We start from the raw sequence: 24735 nt of genomic DNA on the forward strand, positions 1-24735 counted from the left end.
TCCAACGATTAACAGGTAATACTTTGAGATCAAACCTCAGCTGATCTCATTGGTGAAGCAGCATCTTTTCCATGGGCTTCTTGCTGAAAATTCTGATGGACCACATCGAGAATTTTGAGGAGATTTGCAGTACGACTGGATCGAATGGGATACCAATCAATTTTCTGAAGTGCAAGCTTTTTCCATTCTCACTTGCCGATAAAGCTTCGCGCTGGTTGAAGTCATTGCTAACTGGGTCATTGACTATTTGGGCAGAGTGCAGATTAGCGTTTTTGGATCACTTCTTCACTAAGTCCAAAACTGCAGCTCTGAGAAATAAGATCTCTTCGTTTAGACATCAACCTGGTGAAGCTTTCTGCGAAGCTTGGGAAAGGTACAAGGAGTACCGAAGAGAGTGCCCTCACCATGGGTTCTCTGATGAGCAGATTCTTTCAACCTTTTATGATGGTGTCAACTGGCATTACAGGAATGCTTTGAATGCAGCTAGCAATGGCGATTTCATGACTAAGTCCAAAGCAGGTGCTTATAAGTTGATTGAGAACTTAGCTGCAAGCTCCAGCAACAAATCCCAAGAATATGACAGGTCTAGCAAAGCAGTTCATAGTGTGGAGTTGAGAAAAATCGATGAGCTAACAGCAAAGGTGAATCTGTTGTTGAAAGAGAACCAGAAATCAGTGCATTTTGCTGATGAGATTAGTGATACACCTCATGCTCGAGAGTTTGTAGAAGCAGAGGATGATGATCAGATAGAGGTGAACTTTGTGAATGGACAAGGGTATGTGCAGAACCGCAGCTTCAACAACTTCAGGAACCACCCAAATTCGTCCTACAGAAGCAACAATGTTGAGAACCCTCAGGTTCAGGTCTATCCGCAGCAAGGAGTGCAGAACCAGTCAGGATTTCAGAAGAACTTCTCTAGAAACTTCCAAGGAAAGCAGTTCATCACCAAACAGAATCGATTTCAAGGTGGAAATCAGCAGAAGTTGTCTTTCACAAATCTGCAGCCTTCTTCGAGTTCCCCAAATAAGTCGCAGGATGAGCTGAAAAACTTGATGCAACAGCTGCTGGTTAATCAGCAAAAGTCTTCCATGGAGATAAATGCCAAGATGGACACCATGTACAATGATTTGAATGGCAAATATGAGGCAGTGTGGACTCATGTAAAGAAGTTGGATGTTCAGGAAGCTCAGCTGCTGAAGCTGTGAAGAGATCACCTGGAACTCTCCCTAGAAAAGGTGAAAACCCAGGACTGAGTTTTTAAATGCTATTGAGCTGAGAAGTGGGAGAACTCTGCATGCTACACCAACAAGCTCTGTCTTAGAAAAGAGGAAGGAAAAAGACGTGGAGCACCTGCTCCAATAAGGAGCACCAACTCATGGCGTAAAAAAGACGATAGAGCATACTTCCTCAACTGGAGCACCTGCTCCGAGTCTTGGAGCACATGCTCCGACGATGGAGCGCCCTGAACTGACGACAGAGCACCTGCTCCAGCCAACTGCTCCAGAAAATTTTCCTGCACGAGTTTATACGCCTAGGGTACCTTACCCAGTTCCACCAAAGATTTGACTGTAAAACTCCCTCTAGCTGATGCTGTCCAGATGATACCAGCCCTCAAGCGATACATGAAGGGGTTAGTTTCTGGGAAAGTTGTTGAGGAAGAGAGTGTCATGATGGTCTCAAAGGAGTGCAGTGCTGTGCTGCAGAACAAAGTGCTGAAGAAGAGAAGTGATCCAGGAAGATTTGTTCTCTCAGTCAGGATTGGTAATGTGTTGTTTGCAAGATCTCTCTGCGATATGGGTTCAAGTGTGAATCTGATGCCTTATTCTGTAGCCAAGCGATTGGGTTACACCAAATTCAAGCCGACAAAATTTCGCTGGTGTTCGCTGATAGATCAACCAAATATCCTGTTGGTGTACTTGAGGATCTGCATGTTCAGTTAGGCGATACACTCATTCCAGCAGATTTTGTGGTTCTGGAGCTTGATGAAGAACCCAAGGATCCTTTAATATTAGGTCGATCCTTCTTATGCACAGCTGGTGCAATCATAGATATGAAAGGAGGTGTTATAGATATCCAGCTGGGAGATATGGTGGTGCGATTTGAGATGAATAAACTCCTCAAGAAACCAATGCTGGACGGGCAGACATATGTCATTGATGATGGTTCAGACATTGCTGAAGAGGTTGCTGAGAGGTTTTGGCCATTGATCCTTTGGAAGTGCACTTACAAAAGCCGAAGGAGAGCATGGGTATTTGAGTGAGGAAGCTGATGTGTTTGCATAGATGCTGGATGCGAACATAAGGATGCAAAGGCTGGTGGCGTACATGAGCTTGGAAGGCAAGGAGGGCTCAACTGCATAAAACACCGATGGAGCACCTGCTTCCGATGGCTTGATTGATGGACCTTGGAGCGAATTGAGAGCTCCAAAGTTTGAGCTCAAACCCCTTCCTGCATGGCTCAGGTAAGCGTTTCTAGGACCCAATTCCACATACCCTGTGATAATGAACTCTGAATTGAACAATGTAGAGATTGTCTTGCTTCTTTGTGAACCAAGAAAATATAGGAAAGCTCTAGGATATTCACTAGATGACATTCCAGGATCTCTCCTGATTTTTGCATGCATAAAATACATCTAGAAGATGAATCGATGACTTCTATAGAACATCAGAGGAGGTTAAACCCAAATCTACAAGATGTTGTTAAGAAGGAGATAATGAAACTTCTAGAAGCTGGTGTGATTTATGCGATTTCAGACAGTAATTGGGTTAGTCCAGTTCATGTAGTTCTTAAGAAAGGTGGCATCACTGTGATCAAAAAGTAGGAATGAATTGATACCAACTAGAACTGTTACTGGGCATCGAATGTGTATAGATTACAGGAAATTGAATGCTGCAACTCACAAAGATCATTTCCCTCTGCCATTTATTGACCAGATGCTTGAAAGATTGGCTAACCATCCTCCCTACTGCTTTTTAGATGGTTATTCAAGTTTCTTTCAGACCCCAATCCACCAGACGACCAGGAGAAGACGACATTCACATGTCTTTATGGCACTTTCGCATACCGCAGAATGCCATTTGGCTTGTGCATTGACACGGCAACTTTCCAACGCTGCATGATCTTGATTTTTACTGATCTGATTGAGGACATAATGGAAGTTTTCATGGACGATTTTTCTGTCTATGGAAGCTCTTTTTCTGTCTGTTTGTCTAATTTATGCAGGGTCTTCCAGTGGTGTGACGAGAAGCATATGGTGCTCAACTGGGAGAAATGGCATTTGATGATGAGAGATAGGATCGTGCTGGGACACAAAATCTCAGAGAAAGTGATCAAAGTGGACAGGGCAAAGATCGAGGTGATGATGAGTCTGCAGCCACCAACATCAGTCAAAGGGGTTCGCAGTTTTCTGGGTCATGCTGGGTTTTACAGATGCTTCATCAAAGACTTTTTAAAGATTGCTAGACCCCTGACGTAGCTGCTGTGCAAGAATGTGAAATTCGAGTTCGATGATGCATGTTTGGAGGCATTTGACACGATAAAAGGAGTTTTGGTCAGCGCTCCTATTGTCCAGCCACCAAATGGGAACTGACTTTTAAGGTTTTGACCGATGATAGTGATTATGCAGTGGGATCAGTGTTGGGTCAGAGAAAAGAAAAGCGGCTTCATGTCATTTATTATGCCAGCCGAACACTCGACGAATCTCAGTGCAGATATGCCACAAGTGAAAAGGAGCTTCTTGCAGTAGTTTATGCCTTTGAGAAGTTCAGGTCTTACCTTGTAGGGTCAAAGGTTGTTGTTCACACAGACCATGCAGCACTGAAATACCTGTTAACGAAGAAGGATACCAAGCCAAGGCTCTTTAGATGGATTCTTTTGCTGTAGGAGTTTAACTTGGAGATCAAAGAAAAAAAAGGGATTGATAATGGTGTTGCAGATCACCTTTCAAGGCTGAAGATTGATGATGACATTCCCCTAGATGACAGCCTCCCTGATGAACAGGTTTACGTCACTGATGTTTCTGGGTTCGACGAGTACCTGCTCCGAATTTGGGAGCACCTGCTCTGACAAATTTTTGCAGCTCAGTTGAAGTAACTCGGCATTCTGTTTTCCCATGGTTTGGAGAGATTGCAAATTACCTTGCTGCAGAGCAGGAACCTGCAGATTTCGTGGGAAACAAGAAGAAGAAGTTTCTGAAGGATGTGAGGCATTACTTTTGGATGAGCCTTACTTATATAGGCATTGCTCTGATGGGATTTTCAGGAGATGTGTAGTTGATAAGGAGATACCTGGGGTCTTGTTTCACTGCTATGGTTCACCTTATGCTGGTCACTTTGCCACTTTTAAAACAGTGTCAAAGATTCTCCAGGCTGGGTATTGGTGGCCTACTATGTTCCGAGATGCGCAGAGATCCATATCCAGGTGTGACACATGCCAGAGACTATGGAACATAAGCAGGAGAAATGAGATGCCTCAGAACTTCATTCTGGATGTGGAGATTTTTGATGTGTGGGGTATCGAATTCATGGGGCCATTTCCATCATCTTATGGCAATGAGTATATTCTGGTGGGAGTTGACTATGTGTCAAAGTGGGTCGAAGCTTTGGCTAGTCCTACAAATGACGCAAAGGTGATTCTGAAGATGTTCAAATCTGTCATATTCCCAAAGTTTGGTGTGCCTCGAGTTGTGATCAGCGATGGAGGATCTCACTTCATCAACAAAGTTTTTGATAACTTGTTGAAGAATAATGGTGTAAAGCACAAGGTGGCGATCCTATACCATCCTCAAAAAAGGGGGCAGGTCGAGATTTCCAACAGAGAGATCAAAACATTCTGCAGAAAACTGTAAGCAGCACAAGGAAGGATTGGTCAGTAAAGCTTGATGATGTTCTTTGGACGTATAGGACAGCTTACAAGACACCTTTGGGGACTACACCATTTCACTTGGTGTATGGAAAATCTTGTCATCTCCAAGTGGAACTCGAGTACAAAGCTTCTTGGACACTGAAGTTGCTGAATTTCGATGCTAGAAGTGCTCATGAGAGGAGAGTGATGCAGCTACACGGAGAAAACTAAAGCTTTCCATGACAAAAGAATCCTCAACAGTAGTTTTGCACCAAACGATCAGGTGCTGCTGTTTAATTCTCGATTGAAGCTTTTTCCTGGAAAAATGAGATCAGGATGGTCTGGACCCTTCACCATCAAAGAGGTTCGACCATATGAAGCTGTAGTGTTGCAGGACACTAAAGGAGGTGAGTTCGTTGTTAATGGGCAGAGATTGAAGCTGTATCTTGCTGGTCCAAATGTTGCAGAAGGTGAATCACTCACTTTAAGCGATCCTCCTCAAGCCTAAATGGCTTTCCAAGTCAAACTAGTGACTTAAAATAAGCGTTTAGTGGGAGGCAACCCACCAGTAAGAGTCTCTAACTTATGTCTTTGTTTTCTTTGTTACTAACTTTTAGTTTTGCTTTCCTTTTCAAAAAATAAAAAATAAAAAAACAAACAAAAAAACCAGGTAGGAAGTTGTTCATCGTGAAGAAAGGATGTGAGGAAGAAGAAGAAGGAGCAACCAACCGGAGCACCCGCTCCATCTGCTGGGTTGGATGCTCACAACGTAAAAAGAGACGAAGGAGCATCTGCTCCGCTGGGTGCTCCTGACGAACAAAAGACGAGAGAGCAACCCAAGGGAAATCGGAGCACCTGCTCCAGACGAAGAAAAGACGAGGGAGCACCCAACTCTGTTCCGGAGCACCCGCTCCACCAGGGTGCTCCATATGTGCAAACCAGGTAAGTTTTCTGGGAACTTCTCTAGCGTGATGGCGTGAAATAAGTCCGGGGGAAGGTCGTGTCTCTTGTACTTCTTTCTTTTGTCCTCACTCTTTTAACACTTTTTTTGAGTCAGTTTTTAGTTTGTTTCTTTGAGTATTTTGTTTCTTTGAGTCATTCTGATTCTTTAAGTCAGTTAGTTATATGAGTCAAGTCAAAGCTTGTGGGAACTAGGACCAAATCTGTGATGAGTTTAGACCATTTGTGAATTTTGACCATTTTCTTTTTAGTGACCATTTCTGCAGAATCAGTCTAGACCCGACTAATGGAAAATCCAAGGGCTGACTAGCGGACAAGAGGCGTCCATGTTTCTGATAAAATCCATTGACCTGAGCTAATTTTTGAGCTCTTCCTTTCACCTCATCGATGTGACCAGTGTTCACAGGACTTGACTCCTCATTCATACCTGATAAACAAGGACCTGTGTGAGATCTAGATATGGTACTTCTCTCCTTTATGCTTAGTAAAAAAAAATAGAAGGGAAAAGACAGAAAAGATTGAAATGATTTTCTTTTGGAAGTAAAGGGTTAGGAAAATTTCCAAGGATCTCATTCTTTTACTTCTAAAAAGGAATGATCACACAAAGGATGGAAGCGAGAGGTAGAAAAATTTCCCATGAATCCATTATTCGCCTACACCTTTGATATATAGTAAGGGAACAAACCCGGGATTCGGTGGCAATTACCATCAGTACTCGCGTTTTTGAACCTTGTTATCCATTGACCGGAAGAGTACCTTTGTGTGTTTGATCAGTTTTTCATGGTATAGTATGGGAATGAGTCTAGTAGGCCCTTGACATTGGTTTCATCAGTGAGACCTAGCGATGATGCGATATGGATAATGACATGAAATTATGGATCTAATCTGGGAAGCTCCAATGTCTGCGGAAAAGTACATGGAGGTTAGATTTGGATTGATGATGCAACAGGTCGTCCGCATGCTATGGTCAAATTTACGGTCTTCTGAGTTATTGCTATTTCCCACCATGAGAGGGAGCGAATCACGACCTGAAAGGATTTCAAGGACAAGTTTAAGGTCAGATTCAAACCCAGCCGAGGAAGCTCAGCCGTAGATCACCTCCTGAGCATTACTCAGCAAGGGAGTGTGGATGAGTTCAGCGAACGGTTCGAGGAGCTATCGGTGGAATTCCCTTATGTTCCTAACGACGTGCTGGAGTCTGCCTTTTTGCGAGGGTTGAAGAAGAGCTTGCGAGACCAGGTAGTTCGCTGCAGACCCGTCGATATGAACGACATCGTGGAAATCGCTAGGATGATTGAGTTGCAAGAGGGAGAGCTCAACTCATACCAAGCAAGACCCTTTTCGCGAGCTAACTCCTTTGCGATGGGAAATCAGAACAGAACAAGGATACCCGTAAGCCTGTTCAGGGTAACCCTAACCCGTGCAGAAACTGCAGAGATCGTTGGTTCCCAAGACACAGGTGTAGACAGCGCCTTAAGTGCCTGGAGCTGGAACAGGAGGAGGATGATGAGTGCCCTAACGAAGGTGATGAAGAGGCACAAGAGGCAGTGGCTGAACCGTGTGAATATCAACAGCTAGTGACTCTTTCCATCCAATCTATGATTGGGTTGACTGCTGAACAATCTATGAAGATGAAGGGTACAATTGGTGATCGTGAGGTGGTGGTTCTCGTCGATTCGGGGGTCACTAGCAATTTCAACTCCACTCGGTTAGTCCAGGACCTGAAACTGGAGGTAACCACCACTAGGGGATTCGGCGTGTGAGTTGGTATTGGCCAGATCATACGGGGAAAAAGGAAGTGTGAGAACATCTTGCTGGCCATTCAAGGTGTTGAGATCTTGGAAGAATTCTTGTTGTTTGAGCTGGGCACAACAGATGTTGTGTTAGGGTACTCGTGGTTAGCCACGCTTGGTGACACTCGGATCAACTGGCTGCAGAGGAAGTTAAGCTGGAAGATCAGAGACCACTGGGTGACTATCGTTGGGGATCCCAACTTGAGTCGGGAGCAGATATCCCTTCATTCCATGGAAAGGTTGTGGAAGAAGCATGGTGAGGTGTATCTGCTTGAATTAACTGCACTTTTTGAAGATTCCCAGACAGCTGAGGAACCACGGTATGCGGCGGAAGTGCAGCAATTCTTGGATCAGTTCGAGGGGGTTTTCTCAGTGCTAACGGGTTTGCCACTCAAGAGAAACTGTGAGCACGCGATCACTTTGCAGGAAGGAGCTGGACCAGTGAATATCAGGCCGTACAGATATTCATTCGTGCAGAAGAACGAGATTGAAAGGCTGGTAAAGGAGATGCTCGAAGCTCACATCATAAGGCCGAGCATCAGCCCATTCTCAAGCCCTGTCTTGCTAGTCAAGAAGCACGATGGAGGCTGGAGATTTTGTGTGGATTATCGGGCATTGAACAAGGCGACAGTGCTAGATCGTTATCCAATTCCAGTGATTAAGGAGTTGCTTGATGAGCTGGCGGGTGCGACAATCTTCTCCAAGCTAGATCTCAAATCCGGGTATCATCAAATACGGATGAAGACCAGTGACATACCAAAGACAGCCTTCAAAACACATGCCAGGCACTATGAGTTCTTTATGATGCCTTTCGGGCTCACTAATGCTCCCTCTACCTTCCAAAGTGTCATGAATGATCTCTTTTGGCCATACTTGAGAAGATTTGTGCTTGTGTTTTTCGACGACATCCTGATATACAGCCAGGACCTTCCTTCTCATGTCAACCACCTGCGACAGGTATTACTCTTGCTCCAACAACACCGTTTTTACGCTAACGCCAAAAAGTGTTGTTTTGGAACTTCCAAAGTCGCCTACTTGGGACACAGGATATCGGGAGAGGGTGTTGCAGCAGATCCTGGTAAGATGGATGCAATCTTGAGTTGGCCTACACCAAAGTCAGTCACCGAGCTTCGCGGGTTCATGGGCCTCACAGGGTATTACCGCAGATTCGTCAAGAACTACGGACAGATAGTTCGGCCGCTGTCTGAACTGCTTAAGAAAAATGGTTTCACGTGGTCCGAGTTGGCAACAAGGGCTTTTCAAGCTCTGAAGTCTGCTGTTACGAGCTTGCCCGTGCTGGTGTTACCCAACTTCACCAAGGAGTTCACCATCGAGACCGACGCATCAGGAGCAGGGATTGGGGCAGTTCTGTCACAAGAACGGAGGCCCATAGCCTTCCTGAGCCAAGCTTTTCCAGCTAAAGGAAGAGTTAAATCGGTTTATGAACGGGAGCTGTTGGCCATTGTGAAGACGGTGACAAAATGGAAGCATTACCTGACAGGAAGGAGTTTATCATCAAAACCGATCAAAGAAGTTTGAGACATCTGTTGGACCAAAAGGATGTGTCCACGGTGCAGCAACGCTGGACTGCAAAGCTGATAGGTCTAAAATACAGGATCAAGTATAAGCCCAGAGTGGAGAATCGCGTAGCGGATGCTCTGTCGCGTAGACCTGTGGCCGATGCTTCTTTGCAAATGCTGTTTGAGGTTCCCCTGTCTCTGGATAAGGAAGCGGTGACACGACAGGTCATAGCTGATCCAGAGCTGAAAAAGGTTATTGCAGATATCGAGTAAGGAGTGGCTAAAAACGGGGAATATCAATGGGAGAATGGGATGTTGTACAAGAAGGCTGTGTGGTACTTCCTGCTGATTCTTCGTTGATCCCTGTTTTGCTGGAACAGTTCCATTCGAGTGCAGTGGGAAGCCATGAAGGATCGCTGAAAACTTACAAGAGGCTCACTAAGGAGATTTACTGGAGAGGGCTGCGTAAGGATGTTGTCAACTACATCCGTAAGTGTCAGGTATGCCAGGAAAATAAGTATGCCACCTTATCACTGGTGGGACTCTTGGCTCCTCTACCAATTCCGCAACAAATATGGACTAACATCAGTTTAGATTTTGTGGAAGGACTCCCAACATCAAGAGGATTCAGTATTATCTTGGTTGTGGTAGACCGCCTCAGCAAGTATGGGCATTTTATAGCCTTGAAGCACCCATTCACTGCAAGGTCTGTGTTCGAAGCCTTCATCAGAGACGTCGTTAAGTTGCATGGGTTTCCGAAAACTGTGGTCTTGGACAGAGATAGGGTTTTTCTTAGCCATTTCTGGTCAGAGCTGTTTAAACTGCAGGGTACAGCGCTTCATAAGAGTACTGCTTATCACCCAGAAATAGATGGTCAGACGGAAGTGGTTAACAGGTGTCTAGAGACTTACTTGCGGTGTTTTGCAGGAAGGAAACCATCGTCGTGGGTTTAATGGCTGCTTTGGGCTGAGTACTGGTACAACACTTCTTACCACTCAACTACCAAGACAACTCCATTCATGGCGGTTTACGGAAGAGAGCCTCCAAGATAGGTCCGATATAAGGATACACCCACCGTAAACACACAAGTTGAAGAGCTCTTGTGGAACCGAGATAGTTTGTTGGTGGAGTTGCATTTGTTGGTGGAGTTGCATGAAAATATGGAATTGGCTCATCTCAGGATGCAAAAAGAAGCGAATAAACACCGCAGGAATGTCGAGTTTAAGGTGGGAGAGTGGGTCTACCTGAAACTGCGACCGTATAGGCAGAGCTCAGTGGCAAGGCGCAAGAACGAGAAATTGGCTCAGCGATACTTCAGTCCATACCAGATTTTGCAGAGGATTGGCAGGGTGGCCTACAAACTCGACCTACCAAGGCACAGCAACATCCATAACGTCTTCCACATTTCGCACTTGAAGTTTGCCATTCCCTCAGCAGCTCGAGCTCAAGACATTCCCCCAATCTTGACTGCAGAGTTAGAGTGGGCTACTGAACCGGAAGAGTTGCTGGATATCCGTAGGAGTGTGTCAGGAACGGAGACAGAGGTGTTGGTCAAGTGGAAGGGATTGCCTTAGTTTGAGTCTACCTGGGAATCATTGTCGGATCTGGTGCATCAGTTTCCAGACTCCAACCTTGAGGACAAGGTTGTTTTACTTGGGGGGGGGGGGGTATTGATAGGTTGAAGGTGCCTTTGGTTTTCATGCGCAAGAAACAGAGGTCGAAAGGAAGCAGAGTTCGAAGACAAGAGAAGAAGAAGTGTCAAAGTGGCTAAGAAGAAGAAACAGAGTCGTTTAAGTTAATAAGGCAATGCTATGTCGTTTAGTCATTATGCGTTGTATATGAACAGTGATCCCGTTTTAGGGTTTCCTTATCTAAAGAAAGATCAACATTAAACTCTTAATACTCTCCCTTTTCTATTCTCTTCTATATTATCCCTCTTTCTTACTATTCTCGTCTTTATTATACTCTTTTGTTAGCCTCGATCTAACAGCCCTCGACGTGTTTCACGGAATCTGATTACTACGGGATCGGATACGACATCAAAGAGTCTGATCGTCGCTACACGATCTTGAGGTTTTCTGATCGTCGCTACGATCATAGTTATGATTATGATGGTGAACCAGAGGTTGAGATTTACGAGTTCAAGACGGATTCATGGAAAACTCTGAATTATAAGGTTTTTTTTGGGTGTAGATCTCGCGTGCAAAGGTTTGGCTTTGATGGGTAACATGTATTGGATTGTTCAATACAAGCACAAAGACTTCATCCTTCGTTTTGATTTCTCCGATGAAAGATTCAAGGCTATAACCGAGTGTCCTTGCACTAACGACACTTATCTTGGCTGTTTCAATGGAGAAGATAAGCTGTCTTTGCTACGTCAAGAAGAAAGATCAAGGAAGATTGATGTGTAGATTACAAACAAGTTGTCTGGTGATGGGAAGGTCTCGTTTAGCAAATACTTCACCGTGCCGGCCTGCCCCGATCTCCCGGATTTACAGGTCTTTGATACAGATATGGCTCATCCTGTATACTGCTTTGGCAAGCAGAGGAAAAAAAGTATCATTGCATGATGTGAAGGAGCCATAGAAGAAGAAGGTGGCAGTAAGATGATTTTTCGTTCTTGCCTAAATCTTTATGAGATTGATGAGGGAGGATTAAGAAAACAGAATGAGACACAACGTGACTGTGGCTATGGTGACCCTTTCCTTTGTGGCTACGTCTACATTCCAAGCCTGATCCCTCTTCCAAAGATAGGTAGATAAGAGCAAGATGGTGGTTGTTTCGTGTTTCTAAGTTTTAGCTGTTAGTCTTTGTTAGTTGATCAGATGTTACTGAAACTGACATTGGTTTTGGATGTTTGTCTTACGATCTTGAGAGGTTTTAGGTTATGGTTCACACATGCATCAGTTTCCAAGTCGTTTTCAGATTGATTTTCATCTTTTGATTGTAAATACAATAATACTCAAATAGAAAGAAGAAAAGAATTTTAAGAGCAAGAGGGTGGTTGGTTCATATTCTAAGCTTTAGCTTTTAGTCTTTGTTAGCTGATCAGATGTTACTGAAACTGACATTGGTTTTGGATGTTTGTCTTACATTCTTGAGAGGTTTTAGGTTATGGTTCACACATGTATCAGTTTCCAAGTCGTTTTTAGATTGATTCTCATCTTTTGATTGTAAATACAACAATACTCAAATAGAAAGAAGAAAAGAATTTTAAGAGCAAGAGGGTGGTTGATTCGTGTTCTAAGCTTTAGCTTTTAGTTTTTATTAGCTGATCAGATGTTACTGAAACTGACATTGGTTTTGGATGTTTGTCTTACATTCTTGAGAGTTTTTAGGTTATGGTTCACACATGTATCAGTTTCCAAGTCGTTTTTAGATTGATTCTCATCTTTTGATTGTAAATACAACAATACTCAAATAGAAAGAAGAAAAGAATTTTAAGAGCAAGAGGGTGGTTGGTTCGTGTTCCAAGCTTTGTCTTTTAGTCTTTGTTAGCTGATTAGATGTTACTGAAACTGACATTGGTTTTGGATGTTTGTCTTACGATCATGAGAGGCTTTAGGTTCTGGTTCACACTTGTATCAGTTTCCAAGTCGTTTTTAGATTGATTCTCATCTTTTGATTGTAAATACAACAATACTCAAATAGAAAGAAGAAAAGAATTTTAAGAGCAAGAGGGTGGTTGGTTCATGTTCTAAGCTTTGGCTTTTAGTCTTTGTTAGCTGATCAGATGTTACTGAAACTGACATTGGTTTTGGATGTTTGTCTTACGATCTTGAGAGGCTTTAGGTTCTGGTTCACACTTGTATCAGTTTCCAAGTCATTTTTAGATTGATTCTCATCTTTTGATTGTAAATACAACAATACTCAAATAGAAAGAAGAAAAGAATTTTAAGAGCAAGAGGGTGGTTGGTTCATGTCCTAAGCTTTGGCTTTTAGTCTTTGTTAGCTGATCAGATGTTACTGAAACTGACTTAGGTTTTGCATGTTTTTCTTACGATCTTGAGAGGCTTTAGGTTCTGGTTCACACATGTATCAGTTTCCAATTCGTTTTTAGATTGATTCTCATCTTTTGATTGTAAATACAACAATACTCAAATAGAAAGAAGAAAAGAATTTTAAGAGCAAGAGGGTGGTTCGTTCGTGTTCTAAGCTTTAGATTTTAGCCTTTGTTAGCTGATCAGATGTTACTGAAACTGACATTGGTTTTGGATGTTTGTCTTACGATCTTGAGAGGCTTTAGGTTCTGGTTCACACATGTATCAGTTTTCAAGTTGTTTTTAGATTGATTCTCATCTTTTGATTGTAAATACAACAATACTCAGATAGAAAGAAGAAAAGAATTTTAAGAGCAAAAGGGTGGTTGGTTAGTGTTCTAAGCTTTAGCCTTTAGTCTTTATTAGCTGATCAGATATTACTGAAACTGACATTGGTTTTGGATGTTTGTCTTACGATCTTGAGAGGCTTTAGGTTTTGGTTCACACATATATCAGTTTCCAAGTCGTTTTTAGATTGATCATCTTTTGATTGTGATTCTCATCATCTTTTGATTGTAAATACAACAATACTCAGATAGAAAAAAGAAAAGAATTTTCAGACCAAATAATCTGCTGCAACATTAACTTGTAAGAACAACTCGTATATTAGTAACTAGTAAGTGTATCTGGAATATCTAATCGCAGGGCAATTTCTCCACCCACCTACACATTATATAATCTGTTTCTTCACTGCCCAAAATTTTATCCCACACTGGGGAAATGGTAATATACCCTAATCAAACAATGTTAAAGAATCTAATTTCTTAAGTCAATAGGCTTTAGAAGAAAACATTAGAGCAATGAGACCAATGACTGGAATCTTCTTGAGCAAATCTTTGTCATGAATCCTGAAGAATGAACTAATCCTCATCCATATTCGATGTCTCTGATTCACTTCTCACTCTTTGATAGAATAAAACATATGCAGCCGGAGTCATGATCTCTGATTCATCTATAGCTGAAACATGGCTGTCATCAAAATCATACCATTTTTTCTCGTCCATCAACTGCATAATTAGCAAACAGCCCACAGATTAGTTTCCACGCATTTGTCATTAGACATATTAGAAAAGCAAATATCAAAGTAGACAAGACAAAACACCAATTCACTTGGCACACAAAAAGAAAATATATACCTTAGCGTAAGCAGTGTAGTGACCGCCTCCTAGGCCACCGTAATGATTGCTAATAGCATACAGCTCGTAAAGATATGTTTGACCGTCTTTGTTCTTCACGTACTTGCTTAAATCTAGATCATGAATCGGGAAATTCACGAATGTATCAATCTTATTCTTGAAGTATCTACTATACGTGAACCGTTTCAGGTGGATCACAAGTATATCTGGCAACTTCCACAAGTCTAGCTTCTTGTTCGCTTGTCTGTGTTCTTTGCACGCAGGACAATACCACATATCATCTGGTCCGAGAGGCTCTTCTGCTAGAAAGGCTTCCAAGCACGAAAACAAAGAAGTTTCCTCTTGCCTTATCTTCTTCGCCGAGAAACTTGTTTTATGAACCTCAGGTAGATCATCCAAGTAGCTGGAATCATATTTTTCATGCTCTTTCTCGTTCCACTTGACTATAACCTTTGTAACACTACGAGGATTCACAACTAAATCGGACTCGAGTAGCTTGGGACTGAAAGAGTAATCTGACAAGAAGAGGTTGAAGGATAGCTCTTTATCATCATCAACTGCAATATCCCCTGTTTCAGTGTCTCTAGGTGATAAGCTTCCAGGTGTTTCATCAGCAACGTCTGGAATGTGGCCGTTTTCCTCTCCATCCTCAACCATAGATGATGAATGAGTCCGGTGTAGAGGTGACAGCAATCCAGAAATAATTGAATCAACGTCAGTTACACTAAGTGGTTCAGTATTGACATAAGTAACAAGGGGAGTTCCAAAGAGCTTTAGATCTCCGACACTATCAGACCTGTGAATTTTGGAAGTTCTAATCCATTAGAAGTAAAACTCAAGAAGGAAACAAACAAAAAAAAAGAATTCTCAAACGAAAGAGTAAAAAGTAAGCAAGCTGACTTTTTCTGCTCTCCATGGAGAATTTCAAGTTTGGCTTTTCCTGGTCCTCTGTGCATCTGGTTGAACCGATATGCCACAATATGGTCATTGTCTTTTATCGCACTCAGCGATTGCAGGGGATGCTCAAAATATTTAAAGACCTTGTGATCATAAACCTGAGAGGGAAATCCCACAGCTTAGTTGAGCCTTATTTACAAGAAGTCAAGGACAACGAAAACAATAAGCAAAGGACTCGCCAAAATGAGTACCTCTGCGAGTAAAAGAAACTCATCATTGTTCAGGCCGCAAGCAGCGCCTACTGCATTACTGAGATCTCTACAAGAACCATCTTTAGGAACTGTTACAGTGTATGGCACTGAAAGATGGCTTCCATCGCCGTAAAATACTGCAACTGTCATTGATCGAGTGCGACTTGATGGCAATGGCAAAGTTAAGTACATAAAGGGATCAAAAGTAATTGAGATTTTTCCACAATCTGGGCAGACCAGTGTTGACTTGTATTGTCCCTGAAGTGAAAACACATACAGCATAAGAAACGGTCAGAACAGACAAAGAAGGGGACAGAAACTTCGAATACTTGAAAAAGAAATAATACATTTAGGTAGAAGAGAAGATACAAGGGAGGTAAGAATACTTACTTGGCAAACATCAACTATCACAGAGTCATTTCGGGCCTTGTGATATTTCCACTTTTCTTCGGCCACTTCATCATCTGGACGACCATCTGAATCTTTAGCTTCAATGTAAGGTTTTCGTTTAACCTTGTTCAAATCTTCATGAAGCCCATCCAACAAGAAAGCAAGCATTTCCTGGAAACAATGAGTTTACATATCTTACATGAAGAGATCAAGAAGACATTTGTTTCCCAGTGTGAGAGGAAGTTAAAAAGCCAACAGAAATGCCAAGAAAAAAAGATATTTTGTCTAATTGTTAAATACACAACCAATATGGAGCATAGGACTTACTTGAGAATCATGCTGATTATAACCACTAAATTGTGGTGCAAATCGAGCCAATTTTGTCTTAAAAGAGCGTGGTGCAACTGAATTTTGACCGGATGACCACAACTTCCTCAAAAGTTCACCAAATGCAATCGCCAGCTCACCCTGCATTAGAGATACAGATAGATTTTCAAAAAAACTCACATGGAGAATATAATCAGAGACCAATTCAAGTTACTTACACGCATTCCCAAAGGATTATCTGCATTAATGTCCTCGCTGTAATCTTTCAAGAAATATTCAACAACAGGCGGTGTATGGGCCAAACACTGAAGAGTGCTATTCATGAAGCAGGTGTTTCCCAAATTCTGCAATCCTCCTAAACCTCTCCTCTCTTTTTTCCCAAAGGCACTCGACGAATCACAACCATCATCTTCGAAAGGATTTCGCCCAAAGAGGCTAAACTTGGAACCGTTGGAGTAACCATTAGATACCGTCCCCTCACCATCTGATCTCATAGGCTCTACAGGTACCAGAGCTAACTCATTTCCCGCCAAGCTCATGTCAAATTGAGAAGACGCAGACCCATTAACTTCAAGAAGAATCTACATGAAATATACACATCAATACCAAACAAATAGAACTATAGTAAATAAAGGCAAGCCAAAATGAGTTTTTGGTTCAGTAACAATATACGAGCTGAAAAGCGCCAAAAAGCTCACCAAATATTGAGACAAGAATATATACAAGGAGTTCCATCCAATAAAAAATCATTAAGACGACCTTCAACTAAAACAATAATAAAGCCAAAGACAAAGGCAATCCATCAAAAGCAGTCATGTAACCGAGAGAGATATCAAGACACTTACATCCTGGTCTAATTGAAGGCACGATTCCTCCAAGCTTTTTTCAGATGAAGGATCCAGGAATACGCTTTTACTCTTCTGGAAGTAATCAAAAATGCGAGCCTGCTTATACATATCAAATGGAGCAACCATTACATTTCTGAATCAAACAGTGGGTATCAAGAAGGGAAAAGCTTCGAGCAGAGACCTTTTCTTTGGATACACCTCTTAGAGCACAAACCATCTCATAAAGTTGACTTATAGAAGCCTGGCACATCAACAATCCATATCAGAAGGGAACAAAGCACGGAGTCTTTCAACTTTCACAAACACTACAAATGGTCTACAGTTGTTGTTCATAGCCTAAAAACACAGTTGCAAGAGTAGTACGAGAGGGCACCATACCTGTTTGCTCAACCTTATGATGGTACAACTTTCGTCGCTACTGTCTGTCAAGTTAAGGCAGAGTGGGTAAACCTCCACACTGTAGCTCTTACTGTAATCCCCTTGAGAGATCATCTTCCTCGGTATTGGAGGACCTCCTTTATACCTGAAAGATATAGAAGCAGATTAGCCCTCTGAAAGCATCTCTCATCATTCAAAGCTAGACTCAAATGCAGACAATAAGAGTAACTAAACCCAATAAAATAATCGGAAGAGGAAACAATCACCATTCCACGAGCTTTCTCCAAACTTGTTCAGGAACTAGAACATAGTCGACACCTTCCTCCAGCCTTTTACGAAGCTGCGGATCACTAGCGTCACTTTCACTGTCAATAATATCGTGATTGTCAATTGGTCCGGGCCTGGTAACTTCTGAAGGCTCTTCACTAGATAATTCTTCTGTTAGTAGCCCAACACATCTCTGCCAGCTTGTGTACCACCTGCACTAACACTTAAACGTTAAGATACAGCCAAAACTGGGCGAAGGATATAGAGTGAGTAACAACACAAAAATCCAAACTCCAGGATGAGTATAAAAATTTATTCATCACCAATAATCTCTGGCAAAAGTCCACAGCCATCGACAAAAAAAACAAAAAAAACAAAACACATTGTCTGAAACACAAGACCCTATAGATTTGAACAAGAAAGGTTACAACAGTGACCGATCTTATGCCAGACAATTAGCATAAGAACTTACATTCAAGGATCAAATGCTACTTCTACAAGAAGCTAAAGAGATTTCACAAATCTTCTTGATAAGAACCAGGGACTAAAGATCATGAGCCAATGAAGAGCTAAAGTAAAAGCTAGAGTACTCAGAAACTATATGCAACCAGAGATCGCAATGCATAAAGAATCATTACGAGGAAGACGAGCACGAGACCTGTTCGAGATCACGAAATACAAGTTTCCCTCTTTTAAATTCCCCTCCGCTTCGCTAGTCAGCTCCGTCACAATACGTCTCTCCTCCTCTGGAGTTACAGGAATATCACAAACTCCGATCTCCACCATGGATTCGGAATCAGAGACGGTCATCTTATTCGAATCACACTACAAACATTAAAAAATAAAAAATTAGAGATCAAGATCCGCCATAAAAGCCAATCACAAGGGAAAGGATTTCAAAGATATTTCAAAATCGGAATACAAACAAAAACGACATGTCAACGTACACTTGAATCGGAAGAAACCGAGAGAAGTCGAGAAATTGAAGGAAACCCAAATCCAGAGAGACCAAAAGAGCAGTTTTTCCTCTGTCAAAGACAGCAAATTGACGACAAGGAAAGATTTAGGAAAGAGATTCTGAGGAACCCTAGATTGAAGGAGGAAGATTGAGAGACAGAGAGAGAGAAAAGAGACCGCCTTGGAGAGAAATCGGCAGAGATAAGGAGAGAAAGAGAAGAAACTCTGGTTGGATTCACGATCCCTTTTATGCCCTTTCCTCTTCTCCAGTAAACAACGGCCAATCCCAAGCGCCATTTTTCTCATTCATTATTTAATTTAATATTAATATCATTATTATTATATACTCCTTTTACGTTAAATCGGGTAAAATATTGCACCTTTTATGTTTGAATTTTACTTATTTTGGATGGAATTATAAACAGTTTTTCAGAATTATATTCCTTTTCCAGCATTGTATCTTTACTTTAAAGGGTTAATAATATTGGTGAAGCAATGGAGATATAGCAAAAAGAGCAAAGTATATTATTGTTGTTTTGCCTTTTCCTTTAAGTTTTCCTTAACTTGTTTGCGTAAAATCAAAATTTCATCCTCTAGAAAATACCACCTTTTCTTTTCATCAGTTTTTAAAAAATGGACAACAAATCATTTCTATAGTTGGCTTGTTGTCTGTTAAAAATAAAATATTGTCTTTTTTTCGAATTGATAAAATATTGTCTTTGATATAATTAATTTCAAAATATTCATTCTTTTATATATCTGTTAAAACCAGAAGCACGCACAAGATCTCAAAGTCTTTACTTTCCTCAAGGAAAACAATTAAGAAGAAAAAGCACACATCAATTTAGAGTTTTTTCCTAAACTGTAAATTATATACCTTAAGACATAAATACAGCTCAGAGAAGAACCATCCCATAATTCCCAAAACGCCTTTTAAAAGAAGCACAAAAATTATTATTATTGCCTATATTGAGAAAAGAGGCGATTATCTGTGTTTTCTACAAATCTCTGATCGGCTGATCCCCGACAAGAGAAGCTTTTTAGTAAATACACAAAACTATATAATGCATACACATATACACTTCTATATATCACATAAAGAAAAGAGAGAGAAGAGTCATGAAGTGGCTTGAGGTTCCTCAGAGCTACTAGCAGAGACTTCTCTACCAGCAGCAGTAGTGGTGGGGACCTCTTCTTCTCCTTCTTCTTCGCAGAAGACACTCTCCTCGCTTGTGTCCGAGAACGCACCTTCCTCGTCTTCTTCGCTCACTTCTTCTTCTTGGTTTCTCTTCTTTCTCAGCGTTTTGATGCCTTTTCCTTGAAGAGCGAGCCTTCTTCGTTTTCTTGCTTTCCTTTTGCCTTTAGGAAACTCTTCTCCTTGAGAGTGATTTTGATGATTTCGCTTAACTCCTCCTTTGCTGCTTTCGTTCTCATCTGACTCCTCGTCTGCTGCATCAAGCCTCCGTTTCTTTTTGCCTGAATTCGTCTGAAACAACCGACAAGACAAGATGGTTATTTGAGGTCAATATTAAATGTTGAACACAAAATAAAAGAGTGATAGTTAAAGCCAAAACCTTAGGGCCACGATCAACCAGACGAGCCCATTCATGCCTATTCCTTAGGCAATCAAGAACAGCCTGTGAATGGCTTGAATAGGCATATCTCTCTCCGTTGTGTTTCCTCAAGTGAGGCCAGTGCTGCAAGACAGAGACCAATAACACATAAGAACAGCTATTCTGTGATCAAAAGTGAGTAGAGGACGATATGTCTGAGATCAGAGATATTTGGTAAGAAGGTATTATACCGGCAAGACTGCGTTGCAGAGCTCCTCATATGTCATCCTCTTGCCTTTGCTCATGATTTCATTGATTAACCCTGGCAAAGTTCGATGCACTGGAGTACCATTATTCCTTGGAGAACTGTGTGGAGAAGGCTTATTATGCTCATTCAAGTCGTTGGAAGAACTCGGTCCGCTGCTTGTGCTTGTAGTCGAGTTTGGCGGGAGAAGTACTTTCCGAGAAGAGTAAGAGGTTTTCGGGGTTTCATTTTCTTCCCCTTTGGTACAAAAACTCCCTCTGCTTCCACTGTCTTGTTGTGTCCTCCAATCAGGAGAGTGACGCGTTTTGGTACTCCTCGTACTACATCTATCATCATCACGAAAACTGCGTAAACCGTCTTTTGATGCATCCTTGTTTTTCCTTCTGGAAAACTAGCCAAATAAATACAGAAATCAGCCAACAAGCTTAAGCCTAAAGAGAGCATTGACTTAAGAAGATAATGATCAAAATTATTACAGCATACCGTTGCGTGATCCTTGCTACCAGAACTAGAAGTGCGCTTAAAACTAGTAGCGGTTGGAGACAGGGGCAAGCTACCAGGCTGTCTCATGCGTGGGACACGAGGAACTCGAGGAGAACTGTTGAGCTGATGGTGCAGTCTTAACGCAAGCTGAAACAAACCAAAAAAAAGTCAAAACCGTAGAAGAGGGGGAAGACGAACAAAAAAAAAAAGAGAATGGATTAGATCTCACACACCTCTTCATCGCTCAGATTTGGAGTAAGGGATATTATAGATTGCACAGGGTTCTTAGACGATGACTGCATTATTGATTGTCCAGGCTTTTCATTTTTCTGGGAGGTCCCTGAAAGCGAAGGTTTAGCAGTTGCCTCGGAAGTACTACCATTAAGCCGAGCTGCTGAAGATGCCTTTGAAGAAGAGGAAGACTCTCTAGTCTTGGAAGATGAAGAATGGGAAGAACGGTTTTGCTGTGTCGATTTCGTAGAGGTAACAGAGAATTTAGAATGTTCTTTCAAAGCTTTCTCTGAAGGTTCATCATTTCCATCTCTCCCTCGGATCGCATCACTGGAAACACAGTCCTCATCATTAGCATTAGCATTAGCATCACCACCACTTGGTTGTTGCTTCGAGCCAGGAATAGAATTTCTGGAAGTTGAAGGCTTAGGGTTGTCATCACACCTAGTAGACTTTTCCGCGGCTGAACTAGACGATGGTTTTCCAATGCATACTACCATCTTAGGTCTGCCATATACTGAAAATGTGTGCGGAACAGGTCTGCAAGGCTTTGATGGCTCTTGAAATCCAGGGTTCGTTTCCAAAACATCTTTTCCTGATTCAGAAACCACCAGTTCTCGCTTTAATTCAATATTTCTACCATTATTGCCACTACTTATTCCTTCTGATACAGTATCAAGAGGCTGCGGTTTGTGATCATCAGGAAGTGAACTGCTTGGTGTCATTTTGTTTAAGTCAGAAGCCCCAGAGATTTGAGATATCGAGGTCCCCGAAGCTTTAGAAACAGTAGGATCCAGAGTCTGGTGACCTCCGGATCCACCGGTACCAGTATCCGCAGGTTCTTTTTGGAGTTTGTTCCTAGAACCGATTTTCCCGCAGACATCATCACAAATTTTCTCCTCAATTTCTCGTGTTATACCGACCGTGGAGCCAGAAGAAGGCTTCTGGAGACTTTCACGAGAATTAACTGCATTATCTTCTGGAGCATCAGCTTTTGACCCTTGTCTCTGTAAAAATAAGTAAATCATCCTCATTACTGTAGAAAACCCATTTTTATCTTTATGCAAGAGCCTACAAGACATCCTATCTTTCTTTTTTCCATAAAATCAAGGCACTTCTAGCTAGCTAAGCTTCCTATTACTAACACAAAGCATTAATCCAATAACTCATTACAGCTCCACTGTAGGCCTATTCTAGGAGGGCATATATATGCAACAGATCAAATTCGTTTAACTAGACACCTTGATCAATATTTATTTCACGATAAACCCCTATGATATTAGTGTCAATGATCTAATCGAGGGTCATTCAATCAAAAGTAAGTTTCATATTTGTATAAATCTAAGCCAATCTAAGACATACCTCATCCGCCTTATTAGCCTCATTGTTTGGAACATCTTTTCCTCCGCCAACGGAAAGATCATTAGTTGCAGAGCTCTTAAGCACAATTCGGAAATGATGACCAGCTTTCTCTTCCTGTTTTCCAGCACCATTAGCATGAACGTCAGAAAGATTCTGTTCTCTGGAGCATTCAACACCAATTTCTGTATTACCAGATTCATCACCGCCAATTTTCTGAGCAAGGCCACCATCAGCAGATCCTTCAAAAGCAGCTTTCTTGGACTTCTCAAGCTTTGTGACCCCAACGTCGCTAGTAACACCTTCTGGTTCTATCTCCTTACGAGATTCTGATGGTTTAGAATTGCTGGTAGGTCGATTCGCTAGTGATTTCAAAAGAACAAACAGAAAGATATTAATTTAAGACCAATGGATATAGCAGTTTAGATATGAGGTCCAAAGAGTGGTTTCACTAACCTGTTTTACAGACAAAACCTTTCTTATCACCATCCTCTTCTTTGTCTGCAACGTCAACCTTCTTCTTCATCCGCTCTTTGGAAGCTCCAAACAGTTCTTTTCTTCGTTTATTTGTAATCAAAGGACGAAGCAACCTCTTATCCTTCTTCATACCACCCTGGGAACGTCTCATCTCCGCTTCGCCAGAGTCCCAACTATTACCATCTTTTGCACAACCAAGCTTTCCTTTATAATCAAGGCTCTTCATTGCAACCAAAGCACTCGCAGGAGCAGCAATCAAATTTTCCTTGGACATAGAAAACAAAACTCCTGCACCGTTCTCCTCCTTGTCTTGCTCATCCCAGCAAGGAAACTCTCTAAACTTGAAGTTAAACTTCTTCGGCACATAACCTGTGCACTTCCACAGCTCCCTGGAGAAAACAGAAGACAACCCTTCAAAGAGAGACGGTTCACCGCCAGGGATTCCTTGCACATGAACCTTCTCTTCTGTCGGGATCTCGGTCCAAAGCCTAAAAGGACGCTTCAGAGGTACATTACGAGTACACGAATTCTCCATCCTCAAGGTCTTGGTGGGCAATTCAACCAATAGCTGAGCAACCTCGGTCTCCTCGATGTCGTTAACGTTGTTCTTGCTCTTACACTTGTCGCAAGTGAAAAGCTCCTCTCCTTTAACGTAACGTGAACACCGAGTATGAACCCAAACCCCACAATCATCACAATTCACCATCTCTTCTCCATCGTCGAAATTCACACCACAGACGCAATCGACGGTCCAGGATCCATCAACCCAATCCTCGTGATGCTCCGTGCTTGAGAACCGATACGACCTTCCTTTCATCTCGTAGAATCTAACCTAACAAACCCTAATTCCCCAAATTCTTATAATTCTTTGCCCAACTACACAGAACAAGAACCCATGAAAGGAAAACAAAAAAAAACAAAACCCTAACCCCAAATTCGCTAATTTCTTAACCGATTTAGCTATTCTAACAAACCCTAGGAATCAAAGAAGCATAATTCTCAAATTCGAGAAGCTCGAGGATTTCGAAGAACGAGAGCAGTATCACCTGAGCAGGAGAGAATTAGATTCGAGATTCTGACAGAAACTCAAACTCGACGTATGCATCTCCGGCTCCGGCATCCAATTGCGGTAGTAAGCAGCTAAGCTGAACAGAGTAGGCGGCGAAGTGGTGTTTGATTGTCGGAACTCGGAAGCGGAGTTGAACAAGAAAGTCCGTCGCTGGGAAAATAAACGAAGTTTATTTACGGTCTGAAGTCCGTCGAACTCTTCTGGGCTTTTGATGTCGTCATTATGGGCCGGGCTTGGCCCCACTTAGAACGGTTGGGGATATTGAATTTGCGTTTTTTTTTCTCAGATTATGGATTTGCTTAATTAAAATCACAAACACAGTTTCATTGAGATGACTTCTAAAATTACTGCATATAAAACATAGATATGTCTAGTGTTCATTTTATCTGGAATTACAATATATAATCTAAGTTAATATTTACCCATCATTATGTCTTGGCCGACATATCTTGAATGACCAAGAGCACAAGCCACATTGAAGCCACTAGGTTGGCTTCGGTTACCAGCATTTCAAAATGTGTTTATTGAGCGGGATGTGTTGACTGATTCTTACATTTTGGTATTGATTGATTTTTCTATTAGTGTTGATTGGAAGAACCGTTTTTGTTTATGATAGTAGTCTTGCAAATGAACTTGTTTTCAAGTTTCAACTACCACACTTTGTATGAATTACTCAAGAATGTTTGAAATCA

The 24735-nt window shown here is 41.8% G+C and overlaps 3 protein-coding genes, 1 non-coding gene and 1 pseudogene across 4 annotated transcripts; 2 read left to right on the top strand and 3 right to left on the bottom strand.

The window, feature by feature from the left end:
* Window positions 1-305: 305 nt before the first annotated feature.
* On the bottom strand, window positions 306-412 carry LOC112084223. The gene has a single exon (XR_002898181.1). It is a non-coding gene; the product is annotated as a small nucleolar RNA R71 (small nucleolar RNA).
* A 1210-nt stretch (window positions 413-1622) lies between these two features.
* On the top strand, window positions 1623-2260 carry LOC112083919. Its single transcript, XM_024152141.1, has 2 exons — window positions 1623-1771; window positions 1831-2260. The coding sequence occupies exons 1-2, from the start codon at window positions 1623-1625 to the stop codon at window positions 2258-2260; spliced, it is 579 nt and encodes a 192-aa protein (XP_024007909.1).
* Window positions 2261-10275: 8015 nt separating this feature from the next.
* Window positions 10276-11877, top strand: LOC112083920 (annotated as a pseudogene).
* Window positions 11878-13741: 1864 nt separating this feature from the next.
* Window positions 13742-18862, bottom strand: LOC18991760 (putative ubiquitin carboxyl-terminal hydrolase 11). The gene is made up of 13 exons (XM_006415083.2): window positions 18597-18862; window positions 18308-18474; window positions 17649-17861; window positions 17383-17527; window positions 17186-17245; window positions 17002-17100; window positions 16375-16737; window positions 16157-16297; window positions 15830-16000; window positions 15440-15697; window positions 15192-15346; window positions 14292-15087; window positions 13742-14162 (listed from the first exon to the last, which is right to left on the bottom strand). The coding sequence occupies exons 2-13, from the start codon at window positions 18457-18459 to the stop codon at window positions 14016-14018; spliced, it is 2700 nt and encodes an 899-aa protein (XP_006415146.1). The 5' UTR covers window positions 18460-18474; window positions 18597-18862; the 3' UTR covers window positions 13742-14015.
* Window positions 18863-19537: 675 nt separating this feature from the next.
* On the bottom strand, window positions 19538-24185 carry LOC18991761 (flocculation protein FLO11). Its single transcript, XM_006415084.2, has 7 exons — window positions 22954-24185; window positions 22501-22859; window positions 21141-22145; window positions 20908-21054; window positions 20411-20815; window positions 20181-20303; window positions 19538-20092 (listed from the first exon to the last, which is right to left on the bottom strand). Exons 1-7 carry the CDS (start codon window positions 23789-23791, stop codon window positions 19724-19726), a joined length of 3246 nt encoding a protein of 1081 aa, XP_006415147.1. The 5' UTR covers window positions 23792-24185; the 3' UTR covers window positions 19538-19723.
* Between the last annotated feature and the right edge of the window lie 550 nt (window positions 24186-24735).

The sequence above is a fragment of the Eutrema salsugineum genome, unplaced genomic scaffold (assembly GCF_000478725.1).
Source record: "Eutrema salsugineum unplaced genomic scaffold, Eutsalg1_0 scaffold_5, whole genome shotgun sequence".
Taxonomy (NCBI): Eukaryota; Viridiplantae; Streptophyta; class Magnoliopsida; order Brassicales; family Brassicaceae; genus Eutrema; species Eutrema salsugineum.